Source organism: Podospora anserina, chromosome 1 (genome assembly GCF_000226545.1).
Source record: "Podospora anserina S mat+ genomic DNA chromosome 1, supercontig 4".
In the NCBI taxonomy this organism is placed as follows: Eukaryota; Fungi; Ascomycota; class Sordariomycetes; order Sordariales; family Podosporaceae; genus Podospora; species Podospora anserina.
This window is the reverse complement of record NW_001914853.1, coordinates 1,981,879-2,001,147: the sequence shown is the minus strand read 5'-3', so window position 1 is coordinate 2,001,147 and position 19,269 is coordinate 1,981,879. Positions and strand designations below refer to the sequence as shown.

The window sequence follows — 19,269 nt, the reverse complement described above, 5'->3', positions numbered from 1 at the left end:
TTGATACCCGATTTTGGGTCGGTTTTGCTTGAAGGTTTGGACTTGATGGCAACCACCGGACAACTCAGCATTTTGTTAAAATACGAGACCATACATACAGTGTAAGGATATGTTGAAAAGGGGTTCAGATTTGGTATGTGTATATTTCTGGTTGCCCTGAATGAACAATACTCGCCAACCCGCTGCCACAACCTGAAACACACCCACCACTGATTGACACCTATACGTATGCTCCCTCAAACCAATTCATAATAGTCCAATGCTTCATCCATGCCTGCCTCATACTCCTCTCATCCATCAAATCACGCACCTGTCAACGCCACAGTTACGCCACACCTATCCCCAATCCCAACTTCAACCCTCCACCCCTTTCTCAGAAGATCAAGACCACCCCTAAAGATCCCCCCCTTCAAGCGGCTTCTCCCCAGGCAACCTCGCCCCCTCAATCTCCTTCTCGGTCACACTCTCCCAATCCTTGGCGTCAATCCACCCGATATACGCCCTATCCCCAAACCCGCCCACCCAGTAAATCTCCGTCACCACCAACCTCACAAAGTGGCTCTCGTGAATCCTATTTCCCGGAAGCCAGTACTTCGCGTCCGGATGCGTGTTGGTGTAGCAAGTTTGAACCAGCTTGCCCACATCACTCTTTGGGTCGTCCGCTCCGGGGATGGGTTCGAGATACCCCATCAGGGAGTACCGCGGGAGAGCGGCGGCGCTGTAGGATTGGGGCTGAACGGGGGGTTCGGAAGAAAAGGGGTTTAGATGGGAGAGGAAGGACCTTGAGGGAGGGGGGAGGGGAGGGGGGGTCCAGGTTATGGCTAGGGAGAGGTTGGCGTTGGCTGCGTTGCGGAAGGTGGAGGAGATGTTGAGGGACAAGAGGGTCGGGTTGGAGGGTGCGAGGGGGTCACAGGCGGAGATGTATTCCATTAGGGCGTGGGGTTTGCCTTCAATTCCTGGGGGGTTGCGAGACGAGGTGGTGGAGGGGAAGATGGTCGAGATGGTGCCTAGCGGGGTTAGGGTTAGGATTCGGCGGGCGAGGATGGCGGATTCGCGGGCGGTGGGGATCTTGAAGGCATTGCTGCTGGGGGCGGTTGAGTCCTTGGGGATGGAGTAGGCCGAGGTGAGGGGGAGGAAGGTGGAGAGGAGGGTGGTGGGTTTCATTCTGGAGGGGGGGTTTTGTGGTTTAATGGAGAGTAAAAGATGAAGAGGGTCAAAACGGAAAGGGGAACGATATCAAACAAGAGGGCGGTCTTTGTAAAGGGTCTTTGTAGCTCTTGCCTGCCAATGGGGTGGATGCCAGTGCGGAAGCGGGTGACCTTGGTTGCACCAACCACAACCCTGGGCCAAGACTATGGAGTCGAACGATCAAGCGTTGACGTTGGCAGGGGAGTGGGGAAAAGTGGAAACACAGCTGCAGAGGCGAGGGCCAAGACTTCTTATCAATCTGATCTGATAATCCCTCATCACCTCGACTGATGGTAAAATGTCCCAAGTTGGACGAACAACTGGAGGAGACTTGAGATAGAAGTGTCATTGGTTGAGAAGAGTTCTATTATCACGTAAGGCCAAGTTAACCTCAGGCTATTGAGGCTTTCTCCATCTTGGCTGAAGATATCTTAGCAGATAAGTTGCGGTGGTGGTGGGTTGTCGAGAGAATGAAAGTGTTCAACTCAAGATAATGATTGCTTGATGATATGGGTGAGGTCAACTTCTTGACAGCACAGGGCTTTGACGCCATCCAGTCCCGGGGTTCTCTGGAGGAGATGAAGGTACGTACACAAGGTCTGTTCAGCCAAACCGCCAAAGCTCACATGCTGACGGAGAACAGCATGTGCAAGTGTGAAATTGGCCCTCGTTCGCTGGTTGAAAGCATTGTGTGCAAGTGTTCGATGGGTAGTAGTCCAGGGCGAGCAGACGGGGCCATAAAGGCGAGCCGAAGGGGCAGAATGATGTAGGGTAGTCACGTGTGGCTCACGTGAGCCTGGGCTCTGTCACCAGCGCTCACAACAACACAATGGGCTCTGACTTGGAAGCACCCCCAACTTCCAGCAATCGCTGGCAAGCTTGGGTGATCTCCTCTCTGATCATCCTGTTCTTCTTTGCAGCTGTTGTGATCGCATTCAACATATGCGGCAACCCTTACTACGAGCGTTGGCGGCCATGTGAGAGAATCGAGCCACGTGACCATGTCCCCTTCGTTCGGCGAGCTGATGCTTTTGTCGCTTCTGCCAAGCCGTTCATCATCTGTGGCAGCTGTGATGGCTGATCCGTGCGCAGTTCCCCCTCCAGGTGGATCAAGCCACACGCCCGGACCACAAGCTCGATCAGCTCTCCAGCCACATAATACACCCACAGCGCCATTCACCTGTGTGGACTGCGCCACGCAACAGCAGAGGTCAGTCACTTCAAAGCCCTGCGGGGCAGGTCGCCACGCCCACAATTCCTTAGCTAATCAGCCTAATCCACACAGAAATCGACAGCATCGAGTTGCGAAACCTTCCTCTGCTGCGTCCGCCTCCCGCTCCCATCCAAGACCCCGACTTTGAGTAGTTAACACCCATCACAAATCATTCAAAATGGGAAAGGTTCACGGAAGGTACGATAATCTTGACTTGGTCTAAGGTATTGTGATGATGGACTGATTTACTGACTTGTTCTCTCCTCAGTTTGGCTCGTGCCGGTATGTCTCTCTCCCCGCTGTCGCCTCCCGCGACGACAACCTTGCTCGAGAAATTCTTGTCGACAGCAGTGCCTGAACAGCTATGGATCGAAACACGGGTTCTGACGGTTCTGGGATACAGGAAAGGTCAAGTCTCAGACCCCTAAGGTCGAGAAGCAGGAGAAGAAGAAGACTCCGTATGTTCCACCCCCGCAATTTTTCCGACTTCAACCCATGGGTGGGTTTTGACGATGACGGAACATTCATTCTGACACCTGAAATAGCAAGGGCCGTGCGAAGAAGAGACTCACTTACACTCGCCGTTTCGTCAACATCACCTTGACTGGTGGCAAGCGCAAGGTCAGTACCACCATCCCGAACAGCAAACCATCACCATACAAGGGCCCTGGGCTGACAACACAACTATAGATGAACCCTAACCCCACTGCTTAAATTACCCAACCACCAACACAACGATGAACCTTTCTCGATACCCTGTTCGCGGCTCCTTCTGAGTTGAAGCAAGATCGGTCACCAGCAGCGATGTCGGGAGCTTTTGTCTTTGGGTAAGGACCAGGAGAGGGAACCAAAACTGGGAGACATGGGAATCTTTTCATGATGTTATGGATTGATTGGCTTTGCGAATCATGGGCGAAAGAGAAATCTGGCAGCTTGGGAGAAGGTCGTTATAATCAAGACCAATCCCCGAACCATCATCATGGGGGTCATTTAAATCATGGCTTACACAGAGCATGGGATGTCATTTTTGCACGCTTTTATTTTCTTTCGGCAAACGGGAAATGGTATATCTGGGTCTATTTTCTTCTTTGCGACATGATACTGCCTACTTGCCTATAGCGTGTGACGAGACAGTCCGATATGAGAGAAGCCGCTGTGTGTCTTCTATCCTGCAAGCCAAATGATACAGCCTGTTTACCAGCGAAGGAAAGCTACGTCAGTGAGCTGGAAATGCCAACAAGGAAGGGAAGGGATCCTTGGCTATATACTTGCCTGTGACTTGGTGGTTTATGGGCCCGGATGCCATGTGTATATGTTGAGAGTCACCTCCACCACAAAATAATTGGCACACAAAAGTAGGTTTACCCATCTGGACCACATCATGTCTTGAAGCATAATTAACAGGCCTTTCAAGATAGTTAACAGGCCTTCGGGGATAGTTAATAGGCCCGTTGATTTGCTTTAGAGGCATGGTTTGTAGTCTGATATGCGTTAACTTACTTTTGCTGTGCCAATCACTTTGTGGGGAGGGTGCCACAGAGAGCCAGTAAGCTTGCAATTATTATATTGACGCTTTTCCATACAGCAAAAGAGCTATTTCTATGAACAACCCGCTGGAGACAAAGGATGGTCATTAACGCCGCAGTCTCACCTCCTCGGTCCCCTGTCCCTCCTCTCACTATTCAAACTATCCCGTCCCAGGCGCGAGTTCTCTTCCTGTTCCTGGCGCGACAAAAACATGCGATGCGCAAGAATGGACAGACGGTACTTCCACGATTGAGCAGACATCTCAACCCGCCTTGTCTCTTTGACCCATTTCATTTTCTCGTCGAGCAAAAATGGTGGCCAATGCTCCTTCTTGAACACGCCGAGAATGTCGAAGAGGGTGAGCACATAGATGCCCAGCCGACTCTCCATGTTCATGATCTGTTCGAATCCGTGTTTGGTGGCCTCCCAGTTGTGCTCGGGCAATATGCGGGCCCCTCCACGAACCAGCCAGAAGAGTAATTTGACTGATTCCAAGTCAAATGGCCCTTTCAAGATCCGATCGGGAATTGGTGTCAAAGGGTGGAGGTCCAGATAGCCGCCTTTAGGGCCCTGCGTATTCGTTCCGATCTCATATTCGAGTTTCGTTGTGTTGTTAAACGGGCAGGCGTCGCAAAACTCTTGCCAGTCTTCGTCGAACCTCTCCCTGATCTTCTCCACTTCTCGCTCCCTGTATCCAAGTTCTTGCTTCTCTTCAGCTCGCTGGTCTTTGTTGGCTTCCGATCCCTCTTGTTTTGGCTGTACCTGGGTCGGCGGTTTCCACAAGATGCACGCCGCTTTTTCCATGTGCCTCTCTGTGCGCTCTTGGCGACACCAGACCTGCTGGGCTTTGAGGATGAAATCAACATTCATGTAGCGCGTGTCATGCATGAGACGCGCAGCAAGCACATTGCCCTATAGAAAGACGTGTCAGCGCTGTGTTCGGTCAAAAGGCGATGTCATAATATGGAACGGCTGGGTCGAGATGTTAAAAAGTAGGATAGCATTGCTCAACCACACCTCAAAGGATCCTGGAAACTCTTTCAAATAGCCAACCGGTTTCGAAGGATGGCTAAGAGGGCAGCAAGCTTTCGGAGACACGCTTCGCTAATCAAAATAGAGCATAACACTGACCTGGAATTTGGGGTCCCCGGGAAACTGTTCAGGTTCAGGAGGGCTACCAGTAGTGCTCCTCGGCCGGCCGAAATACATATCCCATGTTGGGCCGAATGCCGCCACAGCCATTTCGAGTTCAAATGATCTGTCTGACAAGAGACCTCGAAGAAACTTGCTGACCCTCAGGAGATGCAGGTTCTGTGACCTGACGGCTATGGGCCAGAGCATTTCGGGGGGTAGCGACTCGAGCCTAGACTTCGGTGGGAAGGACTGCTTGGACCGTTTGGAAGACCTGGATGAAATACCGTCGACATCATCGTGGCCGTTCTCCTCCTCTCTTTTCCTTCGGCGCTCCTCCATCAAGCTCTGAAGCTGCGCAGGGTTGGGGGGCTGCCACTTCGGCTTGCGACCGCGGCCCTTTACCTTGATAGGCGTGAGGGTCAACGGCCGCCAGCGAGGAATTTTGTTAGAAGATGCGTAAGTCATAATGAGCACTAGTCAGAGGAGTAATGGCGATATGGATTGGATTTGATGATACCAGAGAATACTCGACGTGACGAAGGCGTTCAACCGAGTTTGGCAGATGATTTGACCTGAAGGGGACTGGTTTGGAAAGAACTAAAAGCACCCTTCAGTGAGGAGGTTGCTCATCTCTGTCAGGCTCTGACCCGTAGCTGACAGTCAAACACCTTCTTAATGGTTTCCCTCTTCGATGAATCCTCAAGATCCACTCTGCCGAATCAATGACAAGGGTTGATGGTGATGATGGTTGTGGTCAACCTACCCTGTTGCATGTGCGTCGGGGAAGATATTTATTTTCCCTGCGGGCCAGTCAGGCGGTGGTTTACACCATCGGAGTCACTAGCTGTTGAGAGATAGGCGTTTACGCCATTTGCTCGTGTTCTGTTTATGAACTTTACTCAGAAGGCCATGTTTTGGGTACGCCTTTATTTAGCCACACCGAGGGTGACAACAACCATGACAGGGTGGATATTGCATGCCATATACAACCCTGGCCACACGCAACCCTGATATCATCCGTATCATCCCAGGCTTACGCCCTGCATCAATAATGAAAAGACAATGTTTGCCTCCAAACTTTGAATTCGTTGCAAAAGAACCCAGCGTGCCAGTTGTTCAATATAAAGACTTCCACACTACGGAGTACTATGCAAGCTGTACATACATTGCGGGACGGCACAGCAAGCTCCAACAATTTTGCATGTGACGCTCTGACACCTGTGACATCACATCGCCCCGTTTCAGCAGCAGCCTTCACCTAACTAACAACCTTCTGACAGGCGGTGGAGCAAGCTTCCCTCGATCCTCGCCTCGCACCCCCAATCGGCTCGCTCCGAGAAGATTGTTACGGTCCTTTTGTACGATATAGGAATGTTTCCCTTTTGCAAGTTGTTTTCAGATTGATTGATATTTACACAAATTCACCCAAACAACGTCCGGCATACGAAAAGCGCGCCAATGGTCGTCAGATAAGAGCCAACCAGTGGAATACAGCAAGCCCGCCAAGATGCCTGTCCCCTTTCTGGGGCGCCTTAACCCGTGAGACATTCACACCCCGTGGTGGCAGAGAGACAACAACAATTTACTGATAAGATGGTTTATTTGGGAGAAATAGCACCGAATATGCCGCCCTTGTTGGATCCTTTTTGCTTGTAGGGCTCGAGGCCTTTATTCGAATATTTACGCTTGCTTTGCGTGAGACGGCCCCCTATCTTGATCTCCACCCAGATTGAGCTCCCGAGCTAATCATATTGTTCAGCGCCGTCGTTATTACAGCTATGTTACGGGATCTCGAGACGTCTGTTTAATAGGTGGACTAGTCCAGCGCAGAAGCGGGCAGAGCAGAGGAGAAAATGCATGTTGTTTGTGCTGGAAGATGCTAGGGGTAACAATACTGACGGTGAAATCCAGCGGTCTCGGCCTCGATTCGCGATGCCTCCGATTTCGTCGATTTATGTGCCATGTTTGGCTACACCGCCGAGGAACACGTGGTACGAACCGAGGATGGGTATTTGCTGGGAATACACAGACTTGCATGGCGGAAGGGGGAGGAGGAACGGAGGGTGAATCGCGGGCCGACCAGCGTCAGGAAGAAGGTGGTTTACCTGCACCATGGGCTGCTAATGAACAGCGAGGTGTGGGTTTGCTTGACGGATGAGCAGCGCGCTTTGCCCTTTGCGTTGGTGGAGAAGGGTTTTGACGTTTGGGTAGGTAACCTCAAAATGGGGTGCCGAGGAGAGGGCACATGGCTGATCATATCTCTAGCTCGGAAACAACAGGGGCAACAAGTACTCGAAAAAGTCGATCCGATATTCCCCCACGACGACTGAGTTTTGGAACTTTTCCATTGACCAATTTGCCCTCCACGATATTCCTAATAGCATCAGCTACATTCTCGAGATCACCGGCCAGCCGTCCCTCTCCTACATCGGCTTCTCCCAAGGCACCGCGCAGGCTTTTGCCAGCTTGTCCATCCACCCCAAGCTCAACGAGCAGGTCAATGTCTTTATCGCTCTGGCGCCAGCCATGTCGCCAGCGGGCTTGTCTAACGGCATAGTTGACGCTCTGGTCAAGGCCTCGCCACAGGTGCTGTTCCTCCTTTTCGGCCGGCGGTCCATACTCAGCTCGGCCACCATGTGGCAGTCAATCCTCTATCCACCACTGTTCACCAAGCTCATCGATCTAGGTCTCTCCTTTCTCTTCAACTGGCAAACCAAAAACATCAGCACTTCGCAGAAACTGGCCGCTTACCCTCATCTCTACTCGTTCACCTCAACAAAATCAGTGGTACACTGGTTCCAGATCATACGAACCAAGTCCTTCCAGATGTATGATGACGATGTCCACCGGCCCCTGATCTCAGCCACCAGCAACAAGTACACCAAAGTCGCTAGGTACCCGACGAGGAACATCAAGACGCCGATCGTGCTCGTATACGGAGGTAGTGACTCGTTGGTCGATATCAAGGCCATGCTGAAGGAGCTTCCTAGTCAAACGCTAGCCAACGAGATCCCACACTATGAGCACCTGGACTTTTTGTGGGCGAGGGACGTGGACAAGTTGGTTTTCCAGCATGTCTTTGATGCGCTGGAGAGTTTCACTGGGGCGGAGCATACGAGGGAGGAGTATGAGCGGTATAGAACTGTCAGAAAACAGCACACAGACTTGGTCAAGATGGAGAGTGGGCTAAGAAGGGGAAGCCACCTGGCTAGGGGAAGTGATGTGGCTGATAGTGATGTCAGCACAGCGGTTGGGGAAGAAACAGTGAGGGTCGTGGAGTTGAATGGGAGTTCAAATGAGGACGCGGCCGGGACTGGGGAGGAGATGGAGGAGGCGCAAAGTGAATGGGGGGTGTCACCTACAAAGAGGCTAGAAAGCCCGTTGAAGTTTGAGTCGAAGGGCCTGCCACAGTTTCAGGACCGTGAGAGGCCATGGTCGAGGGAGAGCCACATCCCTTCGCCGACAACACAGCAGCAGCTACAGCTCCAACCCACCGTCTTGCCACCTAGGACAAGTAGGATTGCCAGGCCGAGGGCTAGCAAGGGGAACCTAGCTGCCGAGATAGCTGCTTCCGGTGGCGAGGACTACCCAAACTCCCCGCACACGCCCGTGTCCAAAGCGGAGATGACGGACGGGTTCGCAGACAGTCCAGCTGGCGACACTGGCCCTCACGCCGCCACGACGGGGATGACGGGGATGATGAACATGATGACTACTCCAAAGAGGAGGGGGACGGGAGGGAGTCATATGAGTTTTGACTCTATGAGGGGAGGGAGGGGAATTAGTCTGGGTGCCAGTAAGTTCTCCGACGCTGTTGCTGTTCTTGATGGGGAAGGAGGGGCAGAAGAACACTGACGAGGAATGTTGCAAAGGTAAGGCCGTCGGGGGGGTCACGACGAGCGCGAATGATATTGCTGGGTTGACTGCTAGCAGTCCGGGAGGTGGAGCGGGAAGTTCGGATGAGGGTGGTGGGAGCGGGTCGGTGCATTCGAGGAAGGGGTCGGCTGCAAGCGTTGGGTTGAAGAAGTGAGAGGTTGATTAGGATGATGCATTTTGGCGTTTGATTATGAGCTGTTTCATTCATTCAAGATTGGTTTTTCTTTGGGTTCTAGATTGGGAAAAGAACAGTCAGGGGGGTGACAAATAATCCTATGGGAAAGGCCTTTGACCGAGATTAACAGAACGCTATCTGGTCGCTGGGCATTGTGGCCTGGAACTGCTGGTTGCGAGGCTTTTTTTTTTTTTTTTTTTTTTTTTTTTTTTTTTTTTTTGTCTTGTTTTGCATAGGTATACATGGTTACTACAGTTGGATAGATACAGACATACGCATGCAAAGAGTAATGACAGTCGGGCGATATTCATGGACAAGATCTGTGGAAGTGGATTTGAAGATTTACGTCTCAGTGGCCCTTTGAGGAGAGCGGGAGGGTTAGTTGGGATTTGAAGATCTGATCTGAGATCTGAGACGCGAGATAGAGTAGACATCTGGCCTGTCTCATCGTCATCGTCTGGAACTCGGCCAGAAAGACCGACAGATGGATGATGATATCGGGTCCCGGTCCTCGCGGTTTTGTTTTCACTGCCTATTGTTTGTACCTCCAATTTACCCTCCGGCCCCGTGGCTCTTTTGGCTGAAGAGAAGAGAAGTTTGAGAGGGTGCCATCCCCAGACCATGGTAGCGAGGTAGCGAGCTTCACCGTTACTTTTCCAGCCATGATTAAGTCCACGTGGGTGCGATGCTGGGAGTTGAATGGAGATGTTTCCAAGTTTTGGGTGTCATCGGTTTTATCGGAGAGAGGAGAGTCAAGAAGCGGTGGGAACTTGATGTGCTTTATCACCATGTCTCCCTGCCAGGGCATTGACAAGACGGCGTGAGTCGGGGCAGGCAGCCATATCAACCACTGAACGGTTCAGGCAAGCGAGTTGTGCCACGCACCAGATCTCGAATGTACGAGATCCTTCCTTTCCGCCTGCCAGATCTTATCTTGAATCTGTATTCTGTGCTTTGCTTTTTCGTTCGGGCCGAAGATGATACGCTCTCGTCCTACACACAACCGGGGGAAACGGGGCGGAATTCGACTGGAAGGGTGGGGAGGGGGTGAGGAGATCTAGGAGAGATTCCCGGCTCAAGGATGGGGTAAAATACCGTATGTGTCATTACAGGCAGAGTTGGCTGTTGCGCCAGCCTTACTGATAGTGTGTACGTACTGCAGGATGAAACAGTGAGAGCCCAACCTGTCGGGTTGGCCAATCAGGTGGGCGGCATGGGCGCTCAGCTTACACAGCTGGGCGGCGGGAAGAGGCGGGAGCGGGTTGCACGAGGTGTTGCTCCGGCTCCGTTCCATGCAATGGGGGCGGCGATTAGGGCCGACAGAAGAAAACTCGAGTTGATACTTGGGTGGTGGTTGGATCAAGGGTCTTTGCTTGGTGCGGTGACGCAAACAGATCTGGGAAGATGGAACCCTACCTTGTGTTGGAGAGGGGACGGATCTCAGTTTCTGTTCCAATGTGATGTCTCAGGTTAATCGCATGCATTGTGTTGAGAGGCCTAAACCCGGTTGACATGTGGAAGGGGATGATCTTATGCCTGTTCCTATTTTTTGGTTCCTGTTCCATGGAAGTGGTGGAAGACGTTGGTGTGTAGATCAGGAAGAAACATACATTTCCAGTGCATGTTATTATTCTTCGGGGTCTCAGCGAGGATTTGAACTGTCGGTCCTTTCGGGAAGTATGGGAGAGGAATGGAGGCACTGTGTGAGACAGGAACAAAAGCTGAAGAAATCGAGGACAGAGCAGGCGAGAGGGACGGTGAGCGAGGGTATCTTATAGATGTCTTGGCTTTCAGTTTGCCATGTCAGTAAGCCCGGTTGGGAATCCTTCTGTTGCCAAAAATGACCCCATTCGGATCTGCCTGTGTTGGCTACGTGCGCCTTGTTATCCGCGACCTCCGTCGACACTGACCTCTGATGAGAGGATGATCAGGTATTACAGATTACCGATACCCAGAGCGCTTTGCGGCTCACTTGGGTGATGATCTTCTTCTTCTCTTATCAACGATTTAGTACTCGATGGTCACGATGCTGAACTACCTATGAGAGGTGTCGCCTGCTCGGAATTCACCACGCCAACAAAGGACTAATTCCGCGCTTGGGAGATGACACGCCGCCATGTGGCATAATCGGAATTTTAGAATCAGATACGTGGGCCTGGCGAACAATTATACGGCTGGTCTCGGCCCTGCAGATGTCAATAGCACTCCGGTTCCGTACCCGCGCCCACGCCCACGCAAAATGGGAACTCCCGCTTTTACAGCAACATTTTGCGCCGAAGCAACGGTGCCACATACACCGCCGCTCGAGGAAGACTTTCGACAACTGATACCCAAAGAGCCGGACAAAAGTGCGAGCCAATGCATCCGAGAGCCCCCTGTTGATCTCTTTGCGGTCGTCCCAGGAAGGATTGGTCGGACGTGAATTCGGAAATCCCATCGCACCACACCAGCAAATTCCTATCCAACGCTCAACCAGCCTCAGCGCATCACGCCGTGCGACATCACCAACGGGAGGAAGCTGGCGCGCGTTGATTCCGTACCGGGTCGATAGGTTGCAACGTCCACGAGGCGAACAAGGCTGGGTCTCACCCACGAGCCACGACCCGTTGCGTCGGTCGGTCAGTGAGGCAGTGTATTTTTTGAGAACCTGCCGCCTGTTTGTTTCTTACAAACGCAATACACTTTACTGTACTGAACTAACCTCTCGTCAGAACCCTACCTGACACGAAGATCCAATGGCTCGGAACAAGCCAACCTCTCATCTGCTTGCATTTGCTTGCGTCACCTTTCTCTGTTTTCCCCATGCCCACGTCTACAAGGCCCTAATGCCCGGACCCAAGATGACCAAGACCCTTGCCCGTTGATAGGTGAGACCTGTATCTCACCCAGACAGCATAGCCCTCCCGAGACAAGGACAACCCCCTCCCCTTCGGCGGCACCAACGGGGGCAGGTACGGGGGGTACGTCACGGTGGTACCAAACAAAAGAACAATCCCTCGTGTGTGGTAACGGGTCAAAAAAGGAAAGAATTGGAGCCCGGGGTCCGATGGTGAAGGGAACGGGGGGCTGGACCGGAGACAGACAATGGACAAACATACCTCTCATAAAAGACCCTTCCTCCTGAATCTCTACCACACCCGGTCCTCCGAGACATGCTCCAGCTGAAACTATAACCTTCAGGCACAACAAGAAGGCTGTGATATCAGTCTCTTTCCCCTCCACTTATCACTCTTATACCCCCTCTATCTCCCTCTCGCCTGGGATCAAGAACCTGAACTCCGTATACAACCATCTCTTCAACTTCCACTCATCGGACATAAGAGACAGGCAACGACACCTTCACACAGCAGTATTTGAACCTCCCAACCATCGTTATCCACTGGGCCTAGCCCGTAATCCCCACCGTCTCCAACACCGTTCCCAACAGATCACCACCACCAACAGCCGCAATGTCCTCCACCGTCAACGAAGACAACCACGGGCCTGCTCCCGAAGGCTACGACACGTGGGAGAAATACTGCGCCGCCACAACAGCTCAGTTCTGCTTCGACGCCCAACCTCCCATCGAGGGCGTCTGGGAAAAGATCCCCTCCCTCACCACCAACGCCATCTTCGCCGCCCTCTTCGGCGTCTCCTTCATCGCCTTCATCATCACCTACTTCCGCTCCCGCCGCCAGGGCACCTTTTTCACCGTCATGATGTGTCTTGGGCTGCTGTGTGAAATCATCGGTTACGCCGGGAGAGCCGCATCGGCCAAGAACCCCTGGGACGACATGGGCTTCATGATTCAGATTGTGACTCTGACGATTGGACCGGCGTTTTTGGCTGCAGGTATCTACACTTGCCTGGCCAAGGTGGTGAGCGTCTATGGTGAGGAGAGCAGCAGGTTGCCCGCCGGTTGGTATACCCGCATCGTGAGTCGCCCGCCCCAACTTTTTCTTCACATCTTGAAAGGCCAGAGTGCTGACCAAAACCAGTTCATCCCCTGCGACGTCGTCTCTCTTGTCCTCCAAGCCTCGGGAGGTGGCATCGCCGCCGCCTCGGACGACATCGACCTCCTCAACATGGGCAACAACATCATGATCGCCGGTCTCTCCTTCCAGGTCTTCATCCTCGCCGTCTTCCTCGCCGTGTCGGGCGAGTTCCTCCTCCGGGTCCGCAACCGCAAAAAGACCTACGGACCCGACGCCGGGTTCGAGCAAGCCGAGCCTGCCAAGTCCATCCGTCAGGGGTTCATGTTCAAGGCCATCATGATCGCGCTCGCGGTCAGCACCGTTGCCATCTTCTGGCGGTCGTGCTTCCGTGTCGCGGAGCTGTCCGAGGGCTGGAACGGCCCCCTCATGGCGAGGGAGGATCTCTTCATCGCGTTCGAGTCGGTCATGATCCTCATTGCCGTGGTGGTGATGAACGTGTTCAACCCCTGCATGGTGTTCGGTGTCATGATGAGCAGCAAGTGGAGGAAGCAGGGCGGGTTCAGAAAGTCCGAGAGCACGGCCACCACCTCCAGCGACGAGGAGCTCAACGTCCTCCGGCAGTCCGCTCAGGGCTCGAGGAGGGCAGCCGGTTTCGGAAACCAGAGGTACTACCAGAGCCAGGGGCATCACAATGGCAACCAGAACCAGAACAGCCGGTATGGTGATGTTTAAAACATGCCCGCCTTTTCTTTTGTCTTCTCTCTCCTTCTTTTTGAGTCTGAAGCAAGATGTACACGAGTTGCCAAGGATTAACGACTGTTTTGTAAATGGGGGCGGGGCAAAGATGATAGATGTTTGCATTTTCAAAGCGATGGGTATGAAGTTGTGTACACCAGATACTGACACCAAGGCGTTTTCGGTTGGCTTTCTCTCATAGTTTCTTTTAATCCCTTCTCGAGAACTGGCTGTTCGATTCTTGGGAGCCGGGTGTTCGGTTAGGTAGATAGTTGCAAAATGGAAAAAAAAAAAAAAAAAAAACTGCCAAATAAGTTCGAAGTGCTTATTCTAATGCTTGATGTCGACCTTTGACAGTGACAAAATGAGCTCAAGAATGATAAAGGCATCTCTTCCCGGACCCCGAAACTGAATGGACTCCCAAACATCGTCCAATCTCGGCATCCAGACACCTCCCTCCCCTGCTGTCATTGACTCTTGGACCTCTCCCCTCCATCCTCCACGTCTCTTCCCCCGGCCACAAACCCCTCATCCCCTCCCACCATCTCATCATCCTCCGGCTTCCCCTCCCGACAGGCCCAGCCATCTACAAACCTCAACGTCTCCCTCCCCCAAACCCGATTCATCACACACAACCTCACCGGCACCAAGATGATGATCAACAGCGGAAACCCCGGCGCCGCAACCGTAAGCGTCACGGCAAAGATCCCCACCGTGACCAAAATCTGCGTGACAGTATAAGCATGCACCCCTCCCCAACCCACCCCCGCAGGCAACTCGGGCAGCTCAGATGGCGGTGTGAGCAAGTGAAAGAACCTCGTCAGCATAGGGTTCACACTGAGGGACTGATAACCCATAAACATGAACAATCCCGCCAACACCGAAAGTCGGTGTCAGACCCAAGACTCGCTGGAAAGGCGGGCTGACAAACACCATTATCATGGCTGCTTGCAGGAAGTGGGAGTATCGCTGTTCGTAGACCCTGGGAACAAGGTTCGTATGGGCGCCGCTTCCTTCTTCTTCTTCGGGGGCCGGAACAACTTGATCCTCATCAACTACCCAATGCCGCAGGGATTCTGAATGAAGTGGTGCCTGTGGCAACAGCCCGTTGGCCGGCGGGATACCCAATATCCCACACAAGGCCGTTGTCGTGCCCAGCAAGGCAATATCCCAAGCATATCCTCCAGGTTTCTTCACCCCGTACCGGTCGACAGTGCAGATGATGCTGCTGATCTCATGGTCAAAATAGAAAAGTATCGTGATGATCGCCCCTGGGATGATCGAGATAAACACCCACTCCACAGGCAGCTCCCAGAACCTCACAAAAAACACCTCGCGCTCTGGATTCGTCGGCCGGAAAGAAGTCTGCACCGCAAGCCGGCCATGATCCAAGTCGGCCAGGTCTCCAATATACGGAATCCCAACAAACAGAATAATCGATATCGCAGCTGCATACTCAGACAATCCCATCCGGATGACACGCCCAAAAAGGGGCTTCCACTTTGTAGCCGTGGACAGGAGTATAGCAACCAAACACGTCCCAACAGCGCCAATCATGGCGTAGAGAAACGAGTCCAGCGGCATCTGCTCGTGCGTCCGCTTGAGCTCCATGGCGGCCTTGTGGAAGTAGATGATGCTGTTGAGCAGCGAGAATATATCGGCGCTGAAGTCTGTAACATACTGCATGGTCCAGTCGTGGGCGTTGAAGATGGCCAAAAGGTAATGCATCCAGGCCGAATGGATAAGAGACCAGGCCATAACAGGCAGGAAGGGCACCTAATCCAGTCAGACTGAGCTTCTCAAAAAGAAATATATATATCTATATATATATACACAAACAACCATACCTTGAAGCTATCACTGCACAACTCGTACAAATTCTCGGCCAGCACCGAAAACGGCCCAGTAACCCCAAGAATAGTCAACGGCTGAGCAGAGAACCTACCACAACGCACATCCCATTAGTCCCCAAACCCATAACCAACTCCTACCAGACAGTGACTTACACCGCAAAGATGACACCACACAACCCAGTGCTAAAAACAACCTCAATCGTCCCCCACGATCTCCCAGTGAGAACGTACAGATCACTCGCAAAAGTGATGCCGGGCAGGATGTTGGTAAAAAAGACGTAGACAGCGCTGGCTACCACGAGCTGGTTGAAGACTGTCCAGTCCGACACCCATCGCCTCCGAAGGTTGCGAGCATCTTGCCTGAGAAGTCTGAACGGCTCCAGTTTGCCGCCTTGACGAAAGTGAGCGAGAGTCCTCGAGGACCACGAAGATTGCCTGGCCATCTAGACACGAAATGGGTGTTATTGGCAGATGAGGCTCATGTCGATAGGAACTGGGACAGCCTGGGAGGATATCGACGCTGCTTCAGCAGAATATTATAAACACCATGTCGAGAAGCCAAGCCCGAGGCTGACGTGGATAGTGATGCATCTCGAGGGCTATTTTTCTGGGCGGTCAGTATAGAGAAGCAAACGAGTGAGGGGTAACGCTCGGTCGATCATGTTTGAGCATGGCTGGACCGCGGTGGTGTTCTTTTGTATTGGCATGAGGGTCTCAACTCGTCGGTGAACAAGAGGTCGGTCTGCCTGTCGGATTCGTTGTTGGCCCCACGTGGGGAGAGTCGATGCTTGGGAAGAGACAAGCCAAGATCATGGCGTGGAACCACAGAACGGCATGACATCATTGGAGAACTGCTTGCCAGCACGCAACTTACAACACCATGGACAAGCATCACCACCTTCAGAGAGGCAAAGGTGATGACCTCAGGCAACAACATATCAAGAGAGAGTAACAATCACAAGCAACACCAAAGCACACATATTCACAGTAGAAAAGATCATAACGTTCGTGATCACCTCTAAGGGACTCTATTTTGTACTAAAGCACATATGAGAAAGTTTTGCCGCAGAAACCCATGACCTTTCCCTCCTCAAAATTGTGCCCCATACCAAATAACCGATTGCTCAAATTGAGCCAAGAGATCCGTAGCGCCAACACACATCGCGTGACGCTTTCCTTTCGGTGGCCAATGACCTGTGTCCCTGGAAGCGAATTTTTGTTTTTGCTGTTTAGGTGGAAGAAATGATTTATTTCTTGCCAGCCTTGGCAGCGGACTTGGTAACCTTGCCGGAACCAGCAGCGGCCTTCTCGACCTTCTTGATGACACCGACAGCGACGGTCTGACGCATGTCACGGACGGCGAAACGACCGAGGGGAGGGTACTCAGTGAAAGCCTCAACGCACATGGGCTTGGAGGGAACCATCTTGACGATGGCAGCATCACCAGACTTGATGAACTTGGGGCTCTCCTCAACGGCCTTACCAGTACGGCGGTCGATCTTCTGCAGGAGCTCAGAGAACTTGCAGGCGATGTGGGCAGTGTGGCAATCGAGGACGGGGGCGTAACCAGCACCGACCTGGCCGGGGTGGTTGAGGACGATGACCTGGGCATCGAAAGAGGCGGCGCCCATGGGGGGGTCGTTCTTGGAGTCACCGGCAACGTTGCCACGGCGGATTTCCTTGACGGAGACGTTCTTCACGTTGAAACCAACGTTGTCACCGGGAACACCCTCAGCGAGCTGCTCGTGGTGCATCTCGACGGACTTGACTTCAGTGGTGACGTTGGAAGGAGCGAAGGTAACGACCATACCGGGCTTGAGGATACCAGTCTCGATACGGCCGACAGGGACTGTGCCGATACCGCCGATCTTGTAGACATCCTGGAGGGGAAGACGGAGGGGCTTGTCGGTGGGACGCTTGGGGGGCTCGATGGAGTCGATGGCCTCAAGGAGGGTCTTGCCGGTGGCCTTGCCACCCTTGACCTCCTTCTCCCAGCCCTTGTACCAGGGGCAGTTGGTGGAAGCCTCAAGCATGTTGTCGCCGTTGAAACCGGAGATGGGGACGAAGGCAACAGTCTTGGGGTTGTAGCCGACCTTCTTGATGAAGTTGGAGGTCTCCTTGATGATCTCGTTGAAGCGGGCCTCGGACCACTTGGTGGTGTCCATCTTGTTGATGGCGACGATGAGCTGCTTCACACCGAGGGTGTAGGCGAGGAGAGCGTGCTCACGGGTCTGGCCATCCTTGGAGATACCAGCCTCGAACTCACCAGTACCGGCGGCAATGATGAGAATGGCGCAATCGGCCTGGGAAGTACCAGTAATCATGTTCTTGATGAAATCACGATGGCCGGGGGCATCTGGAGGAGCAAACATGTCAGCGTGATGCGAGGACAGAGGATGCATGACAGGTGTCAACTTACCAATGACGGTGACATAGTACTTGGGGGTCTCGAACTTCCAGAGGGCAATATCGATGGTGATACCACGCTCACGCTCGGCCTTCAACTTGTCAAGAACCCAGGCATACTTGAAAGAGCCCTTGCCGAGCTCAGCAGCTTCCTGTTGATGAAGTCAGTCACGATGTTCGACATTGTCAAGTCTGATGATGGATGATGGCGGTGATGGTGGTGTTGAGCGAAGGGCAGAATCGCGGGGTAAGTGGGGTCCGTGCTCGAAAAAATTTGCCAACTGTGCGTTTTTGTGTGCCCCTCCCCCACCATGATGAGAGGAGGGGCAGCACAAAGGCAGGCAGAAAATGGCGGGGAAATGTGGTGAACCAGGCGAAAAACCGCCCAAATCGCCAGTGAATGCGATGTGTGCGAAATGTGTGGAAGTGAAGGAAATGAAGGGAAATGAGGGGAAAACTGACCTTCTCGAACTTCTCGATGGTACGCTTGTCAATACCACCGCACTTGTAGATCAAGTGACCAGTGGTGGTCGACTTGCCGGAATCGACGTGGCCGATAACGACGACGTTGATGTGAGTCTTGTCCTCCTTGCTGTTGATGAAGTCAGTGATGCTGTTCGACCGAGTCGCGGTCGAGGTCACGATGCCCGCGATGGTGATGAAAGGTCGACTTACCCCATTTTGACGGTTTTGCGATCACAGATCGAAAAGTTTGAGGGATACGCTGCGCGATGATGTTAGAAGGCGATGTTCTTCTCGATGAGGGTGACTGTTGATGATGCGAGAAGGGTAACGTACTGAAGTGGCAGTAAGATTGCTCGAATCAGGTATGCCGACGGAGGAAGTAAGAGGGAGAGGAAGTCAAGAATTTCTGGAGGGGTTGAAGTTTTTAAGGGCAAGAGGAGGAGGGGCGAGGCAGGTTGGTGGGGTAAAGACAGCAGAGGCAGAATTTAAGTGGGTCCCACTACAGACCACAAAAATTTTGAGCAGGAAGCGGGTCAAGCCCTCGAAATCTACGGCCTCTGATTGGAGAATGGAACGCCGCGCCTTGCCGCCCCGCCGGTCAGGCTGCCTTCACTGCAGCAGCTTGCGTCTTGTAGCGGGTTACTGTGACCAAAGTACTCGAGGGCTCTGTTGATCACGATCACAAACAGCTGGAATTTTTCAAAAAAATAATATCATCTCGAGTTCTCTCTTGTGACTACTCTCTGTGCTCCCTTGACTTCTTCCCTTGTGACGTGTCCGGCG

At 52.8% G+C, this 19,269-nt stretch overlaps 8 protein-coding genes across 8 annotated transcripts; 3 read left to right on the top strand and 5 right to left on the bottom strand.

Moving 5' to 3' along the window:
- Positions 1-393: 393 nt before the first annotated feature.
- PODANS_1_19790 (uncharacterized protein) lies at positions 394-1,164 on the bottom strand (the record flags this gene model as incomplete). Its single annotated transcript, XM_001907409.1, has 1 exon — positions 394-1,164. One exon carries the CDS (start codon positions 1,162-1,164, stop codon positions 394-396), a length of 771 nt encoding a protein of 256 aa, XP_001907444.1.
- A 1,415-nt stretch (positions 1,165-2,579) lies between these two features.
- On the top strand, positions 2,580-3,115 carry PODANS_1_19780 (uncharacterized protein; the record flags this gene model as incomplete). Its single annotated transcript, XM_001907408.1, has 5 exons — positions 2,580-2,599; positions 2,670-2,683; positions 2,805-2,859; positions 2,947-3,022; positions 3,092-3,115. 5 exons carry the CDS (start codon positions 2,580-2,582, stop codon positions 3,113-3,115), a joined length of 189 nt encoding a protein of 62 aa, XP_001907443.1.
- A 933-nt stretch (positions 3,116-4,048) lies between these two features.
- PODANS_1_19770 (uncharacterized protein) lies at positions 4,049-5,527 on the bottom strand (the record flags this gene model as incomplete). Its single annotated transcript, XM_001907407.1, has 2 exons — positions 4,049-4,840; positions 5,060-5,527. The coding sequence occupies 2 exons, from the start codon at positions 5,525-5,527 to the stop codon at positions 4,049-4,051; spliced, it is 1,260 nt and encodes a 419-aa protein (XP_001907442.1).
- A 1,034-nt stretch (positions 5,528-6,561) lies between these two features.
- On the top strand, positions 6,562-8,917 carry PODANS_1_19760 (uncharacterized protein; the record flags this gene model as incomplete). The annotated part of the gene is made up of 5 exons (XM_001907406.1): positions 6,562-6,601; positions 6,656-6,757; positions 6,822-6,917; positions 6,974-7,269; positions 7,352-8,917. Coding segments are annotated over 5 exons (2,100 nt in total), but the record flags the coding sequence as incomplete, so codon positions are not given.
- Positions 8,918-12,562: 3,645 nt separating this feature from the next.
- PODANS_1_19750 (uncharacterized protein) lies at positions 12,563-13,759 on the top strand (the record flags this gene model as incomplete). Its single annotated transcript, XM_001907405.1, has 2 exons — positions 12,563-13,027; positions 13,091-13,759. 2 exons carry the CDS (start codon positions 12,563-12,565, stop codon positions 13,757-13,759), a joined length of 1,134 nt encoding a protein of 377 aa, XP_001907440.1.
- A 470-nt stretch (positions 13,760-14,229) lies between these two features.
- Positions 14,230-15,520, bottom strand: PODANS_1_19740 (uncharacterized protein; the record flags this gene model as incomplete). Its single annotated transcript, XM_001907404.1, has 2 exons — positions 14,230-14,487; positions 14,579-15,520. 2 exons carry the CDS (start codon positions 15,518-15,520, stop codon positions 14,230-14,232), a joined length of 1,200 nt encoding a protein of 399 aa, XP_001907439.1.
- A 41-nt stretch (positions 15,521-15,561) lies between these two features.
- Positions 15,562-16,058, bottom strand: PODANS_1_19730 (uncharacterized protein; the record flags this gene model as incomplete). Its single annotated transcript, XM_001907403.1, has 2 exons — positions 15,562-15,703; positions 15,769-16,058. 2 exons carry the CDS (start codon positions 16,056-16,058, stop codon positions 15,562-15,564), a joined length of 432 nt encoding a protein of 143 aa, XP_001907438.1.
- Positions 16,059-16,862: 804 nt separating this feature from the next.
- PODANS_1_19720 (uncharacterized protein) lies at positions 16,863-18,701 on the bottom strand (the record flags this gene model as incomplete). The annotated part of the gene is made up of 4 exons (XM_001907402.1): positions 16,863-17,971; positions 18,035-18,173; positions 18,484-18,613; positions 18,697-18,701. 4 exons carry the CDS (start codon positions 18,699-18,701, stop codon positions 16,863-16,865), a joined length of 1,383 nt encoding a protein of 460 aa, XP_001907437.1.
- Positions 18,702-19,269: the final 568 nt, after the last annotated feature.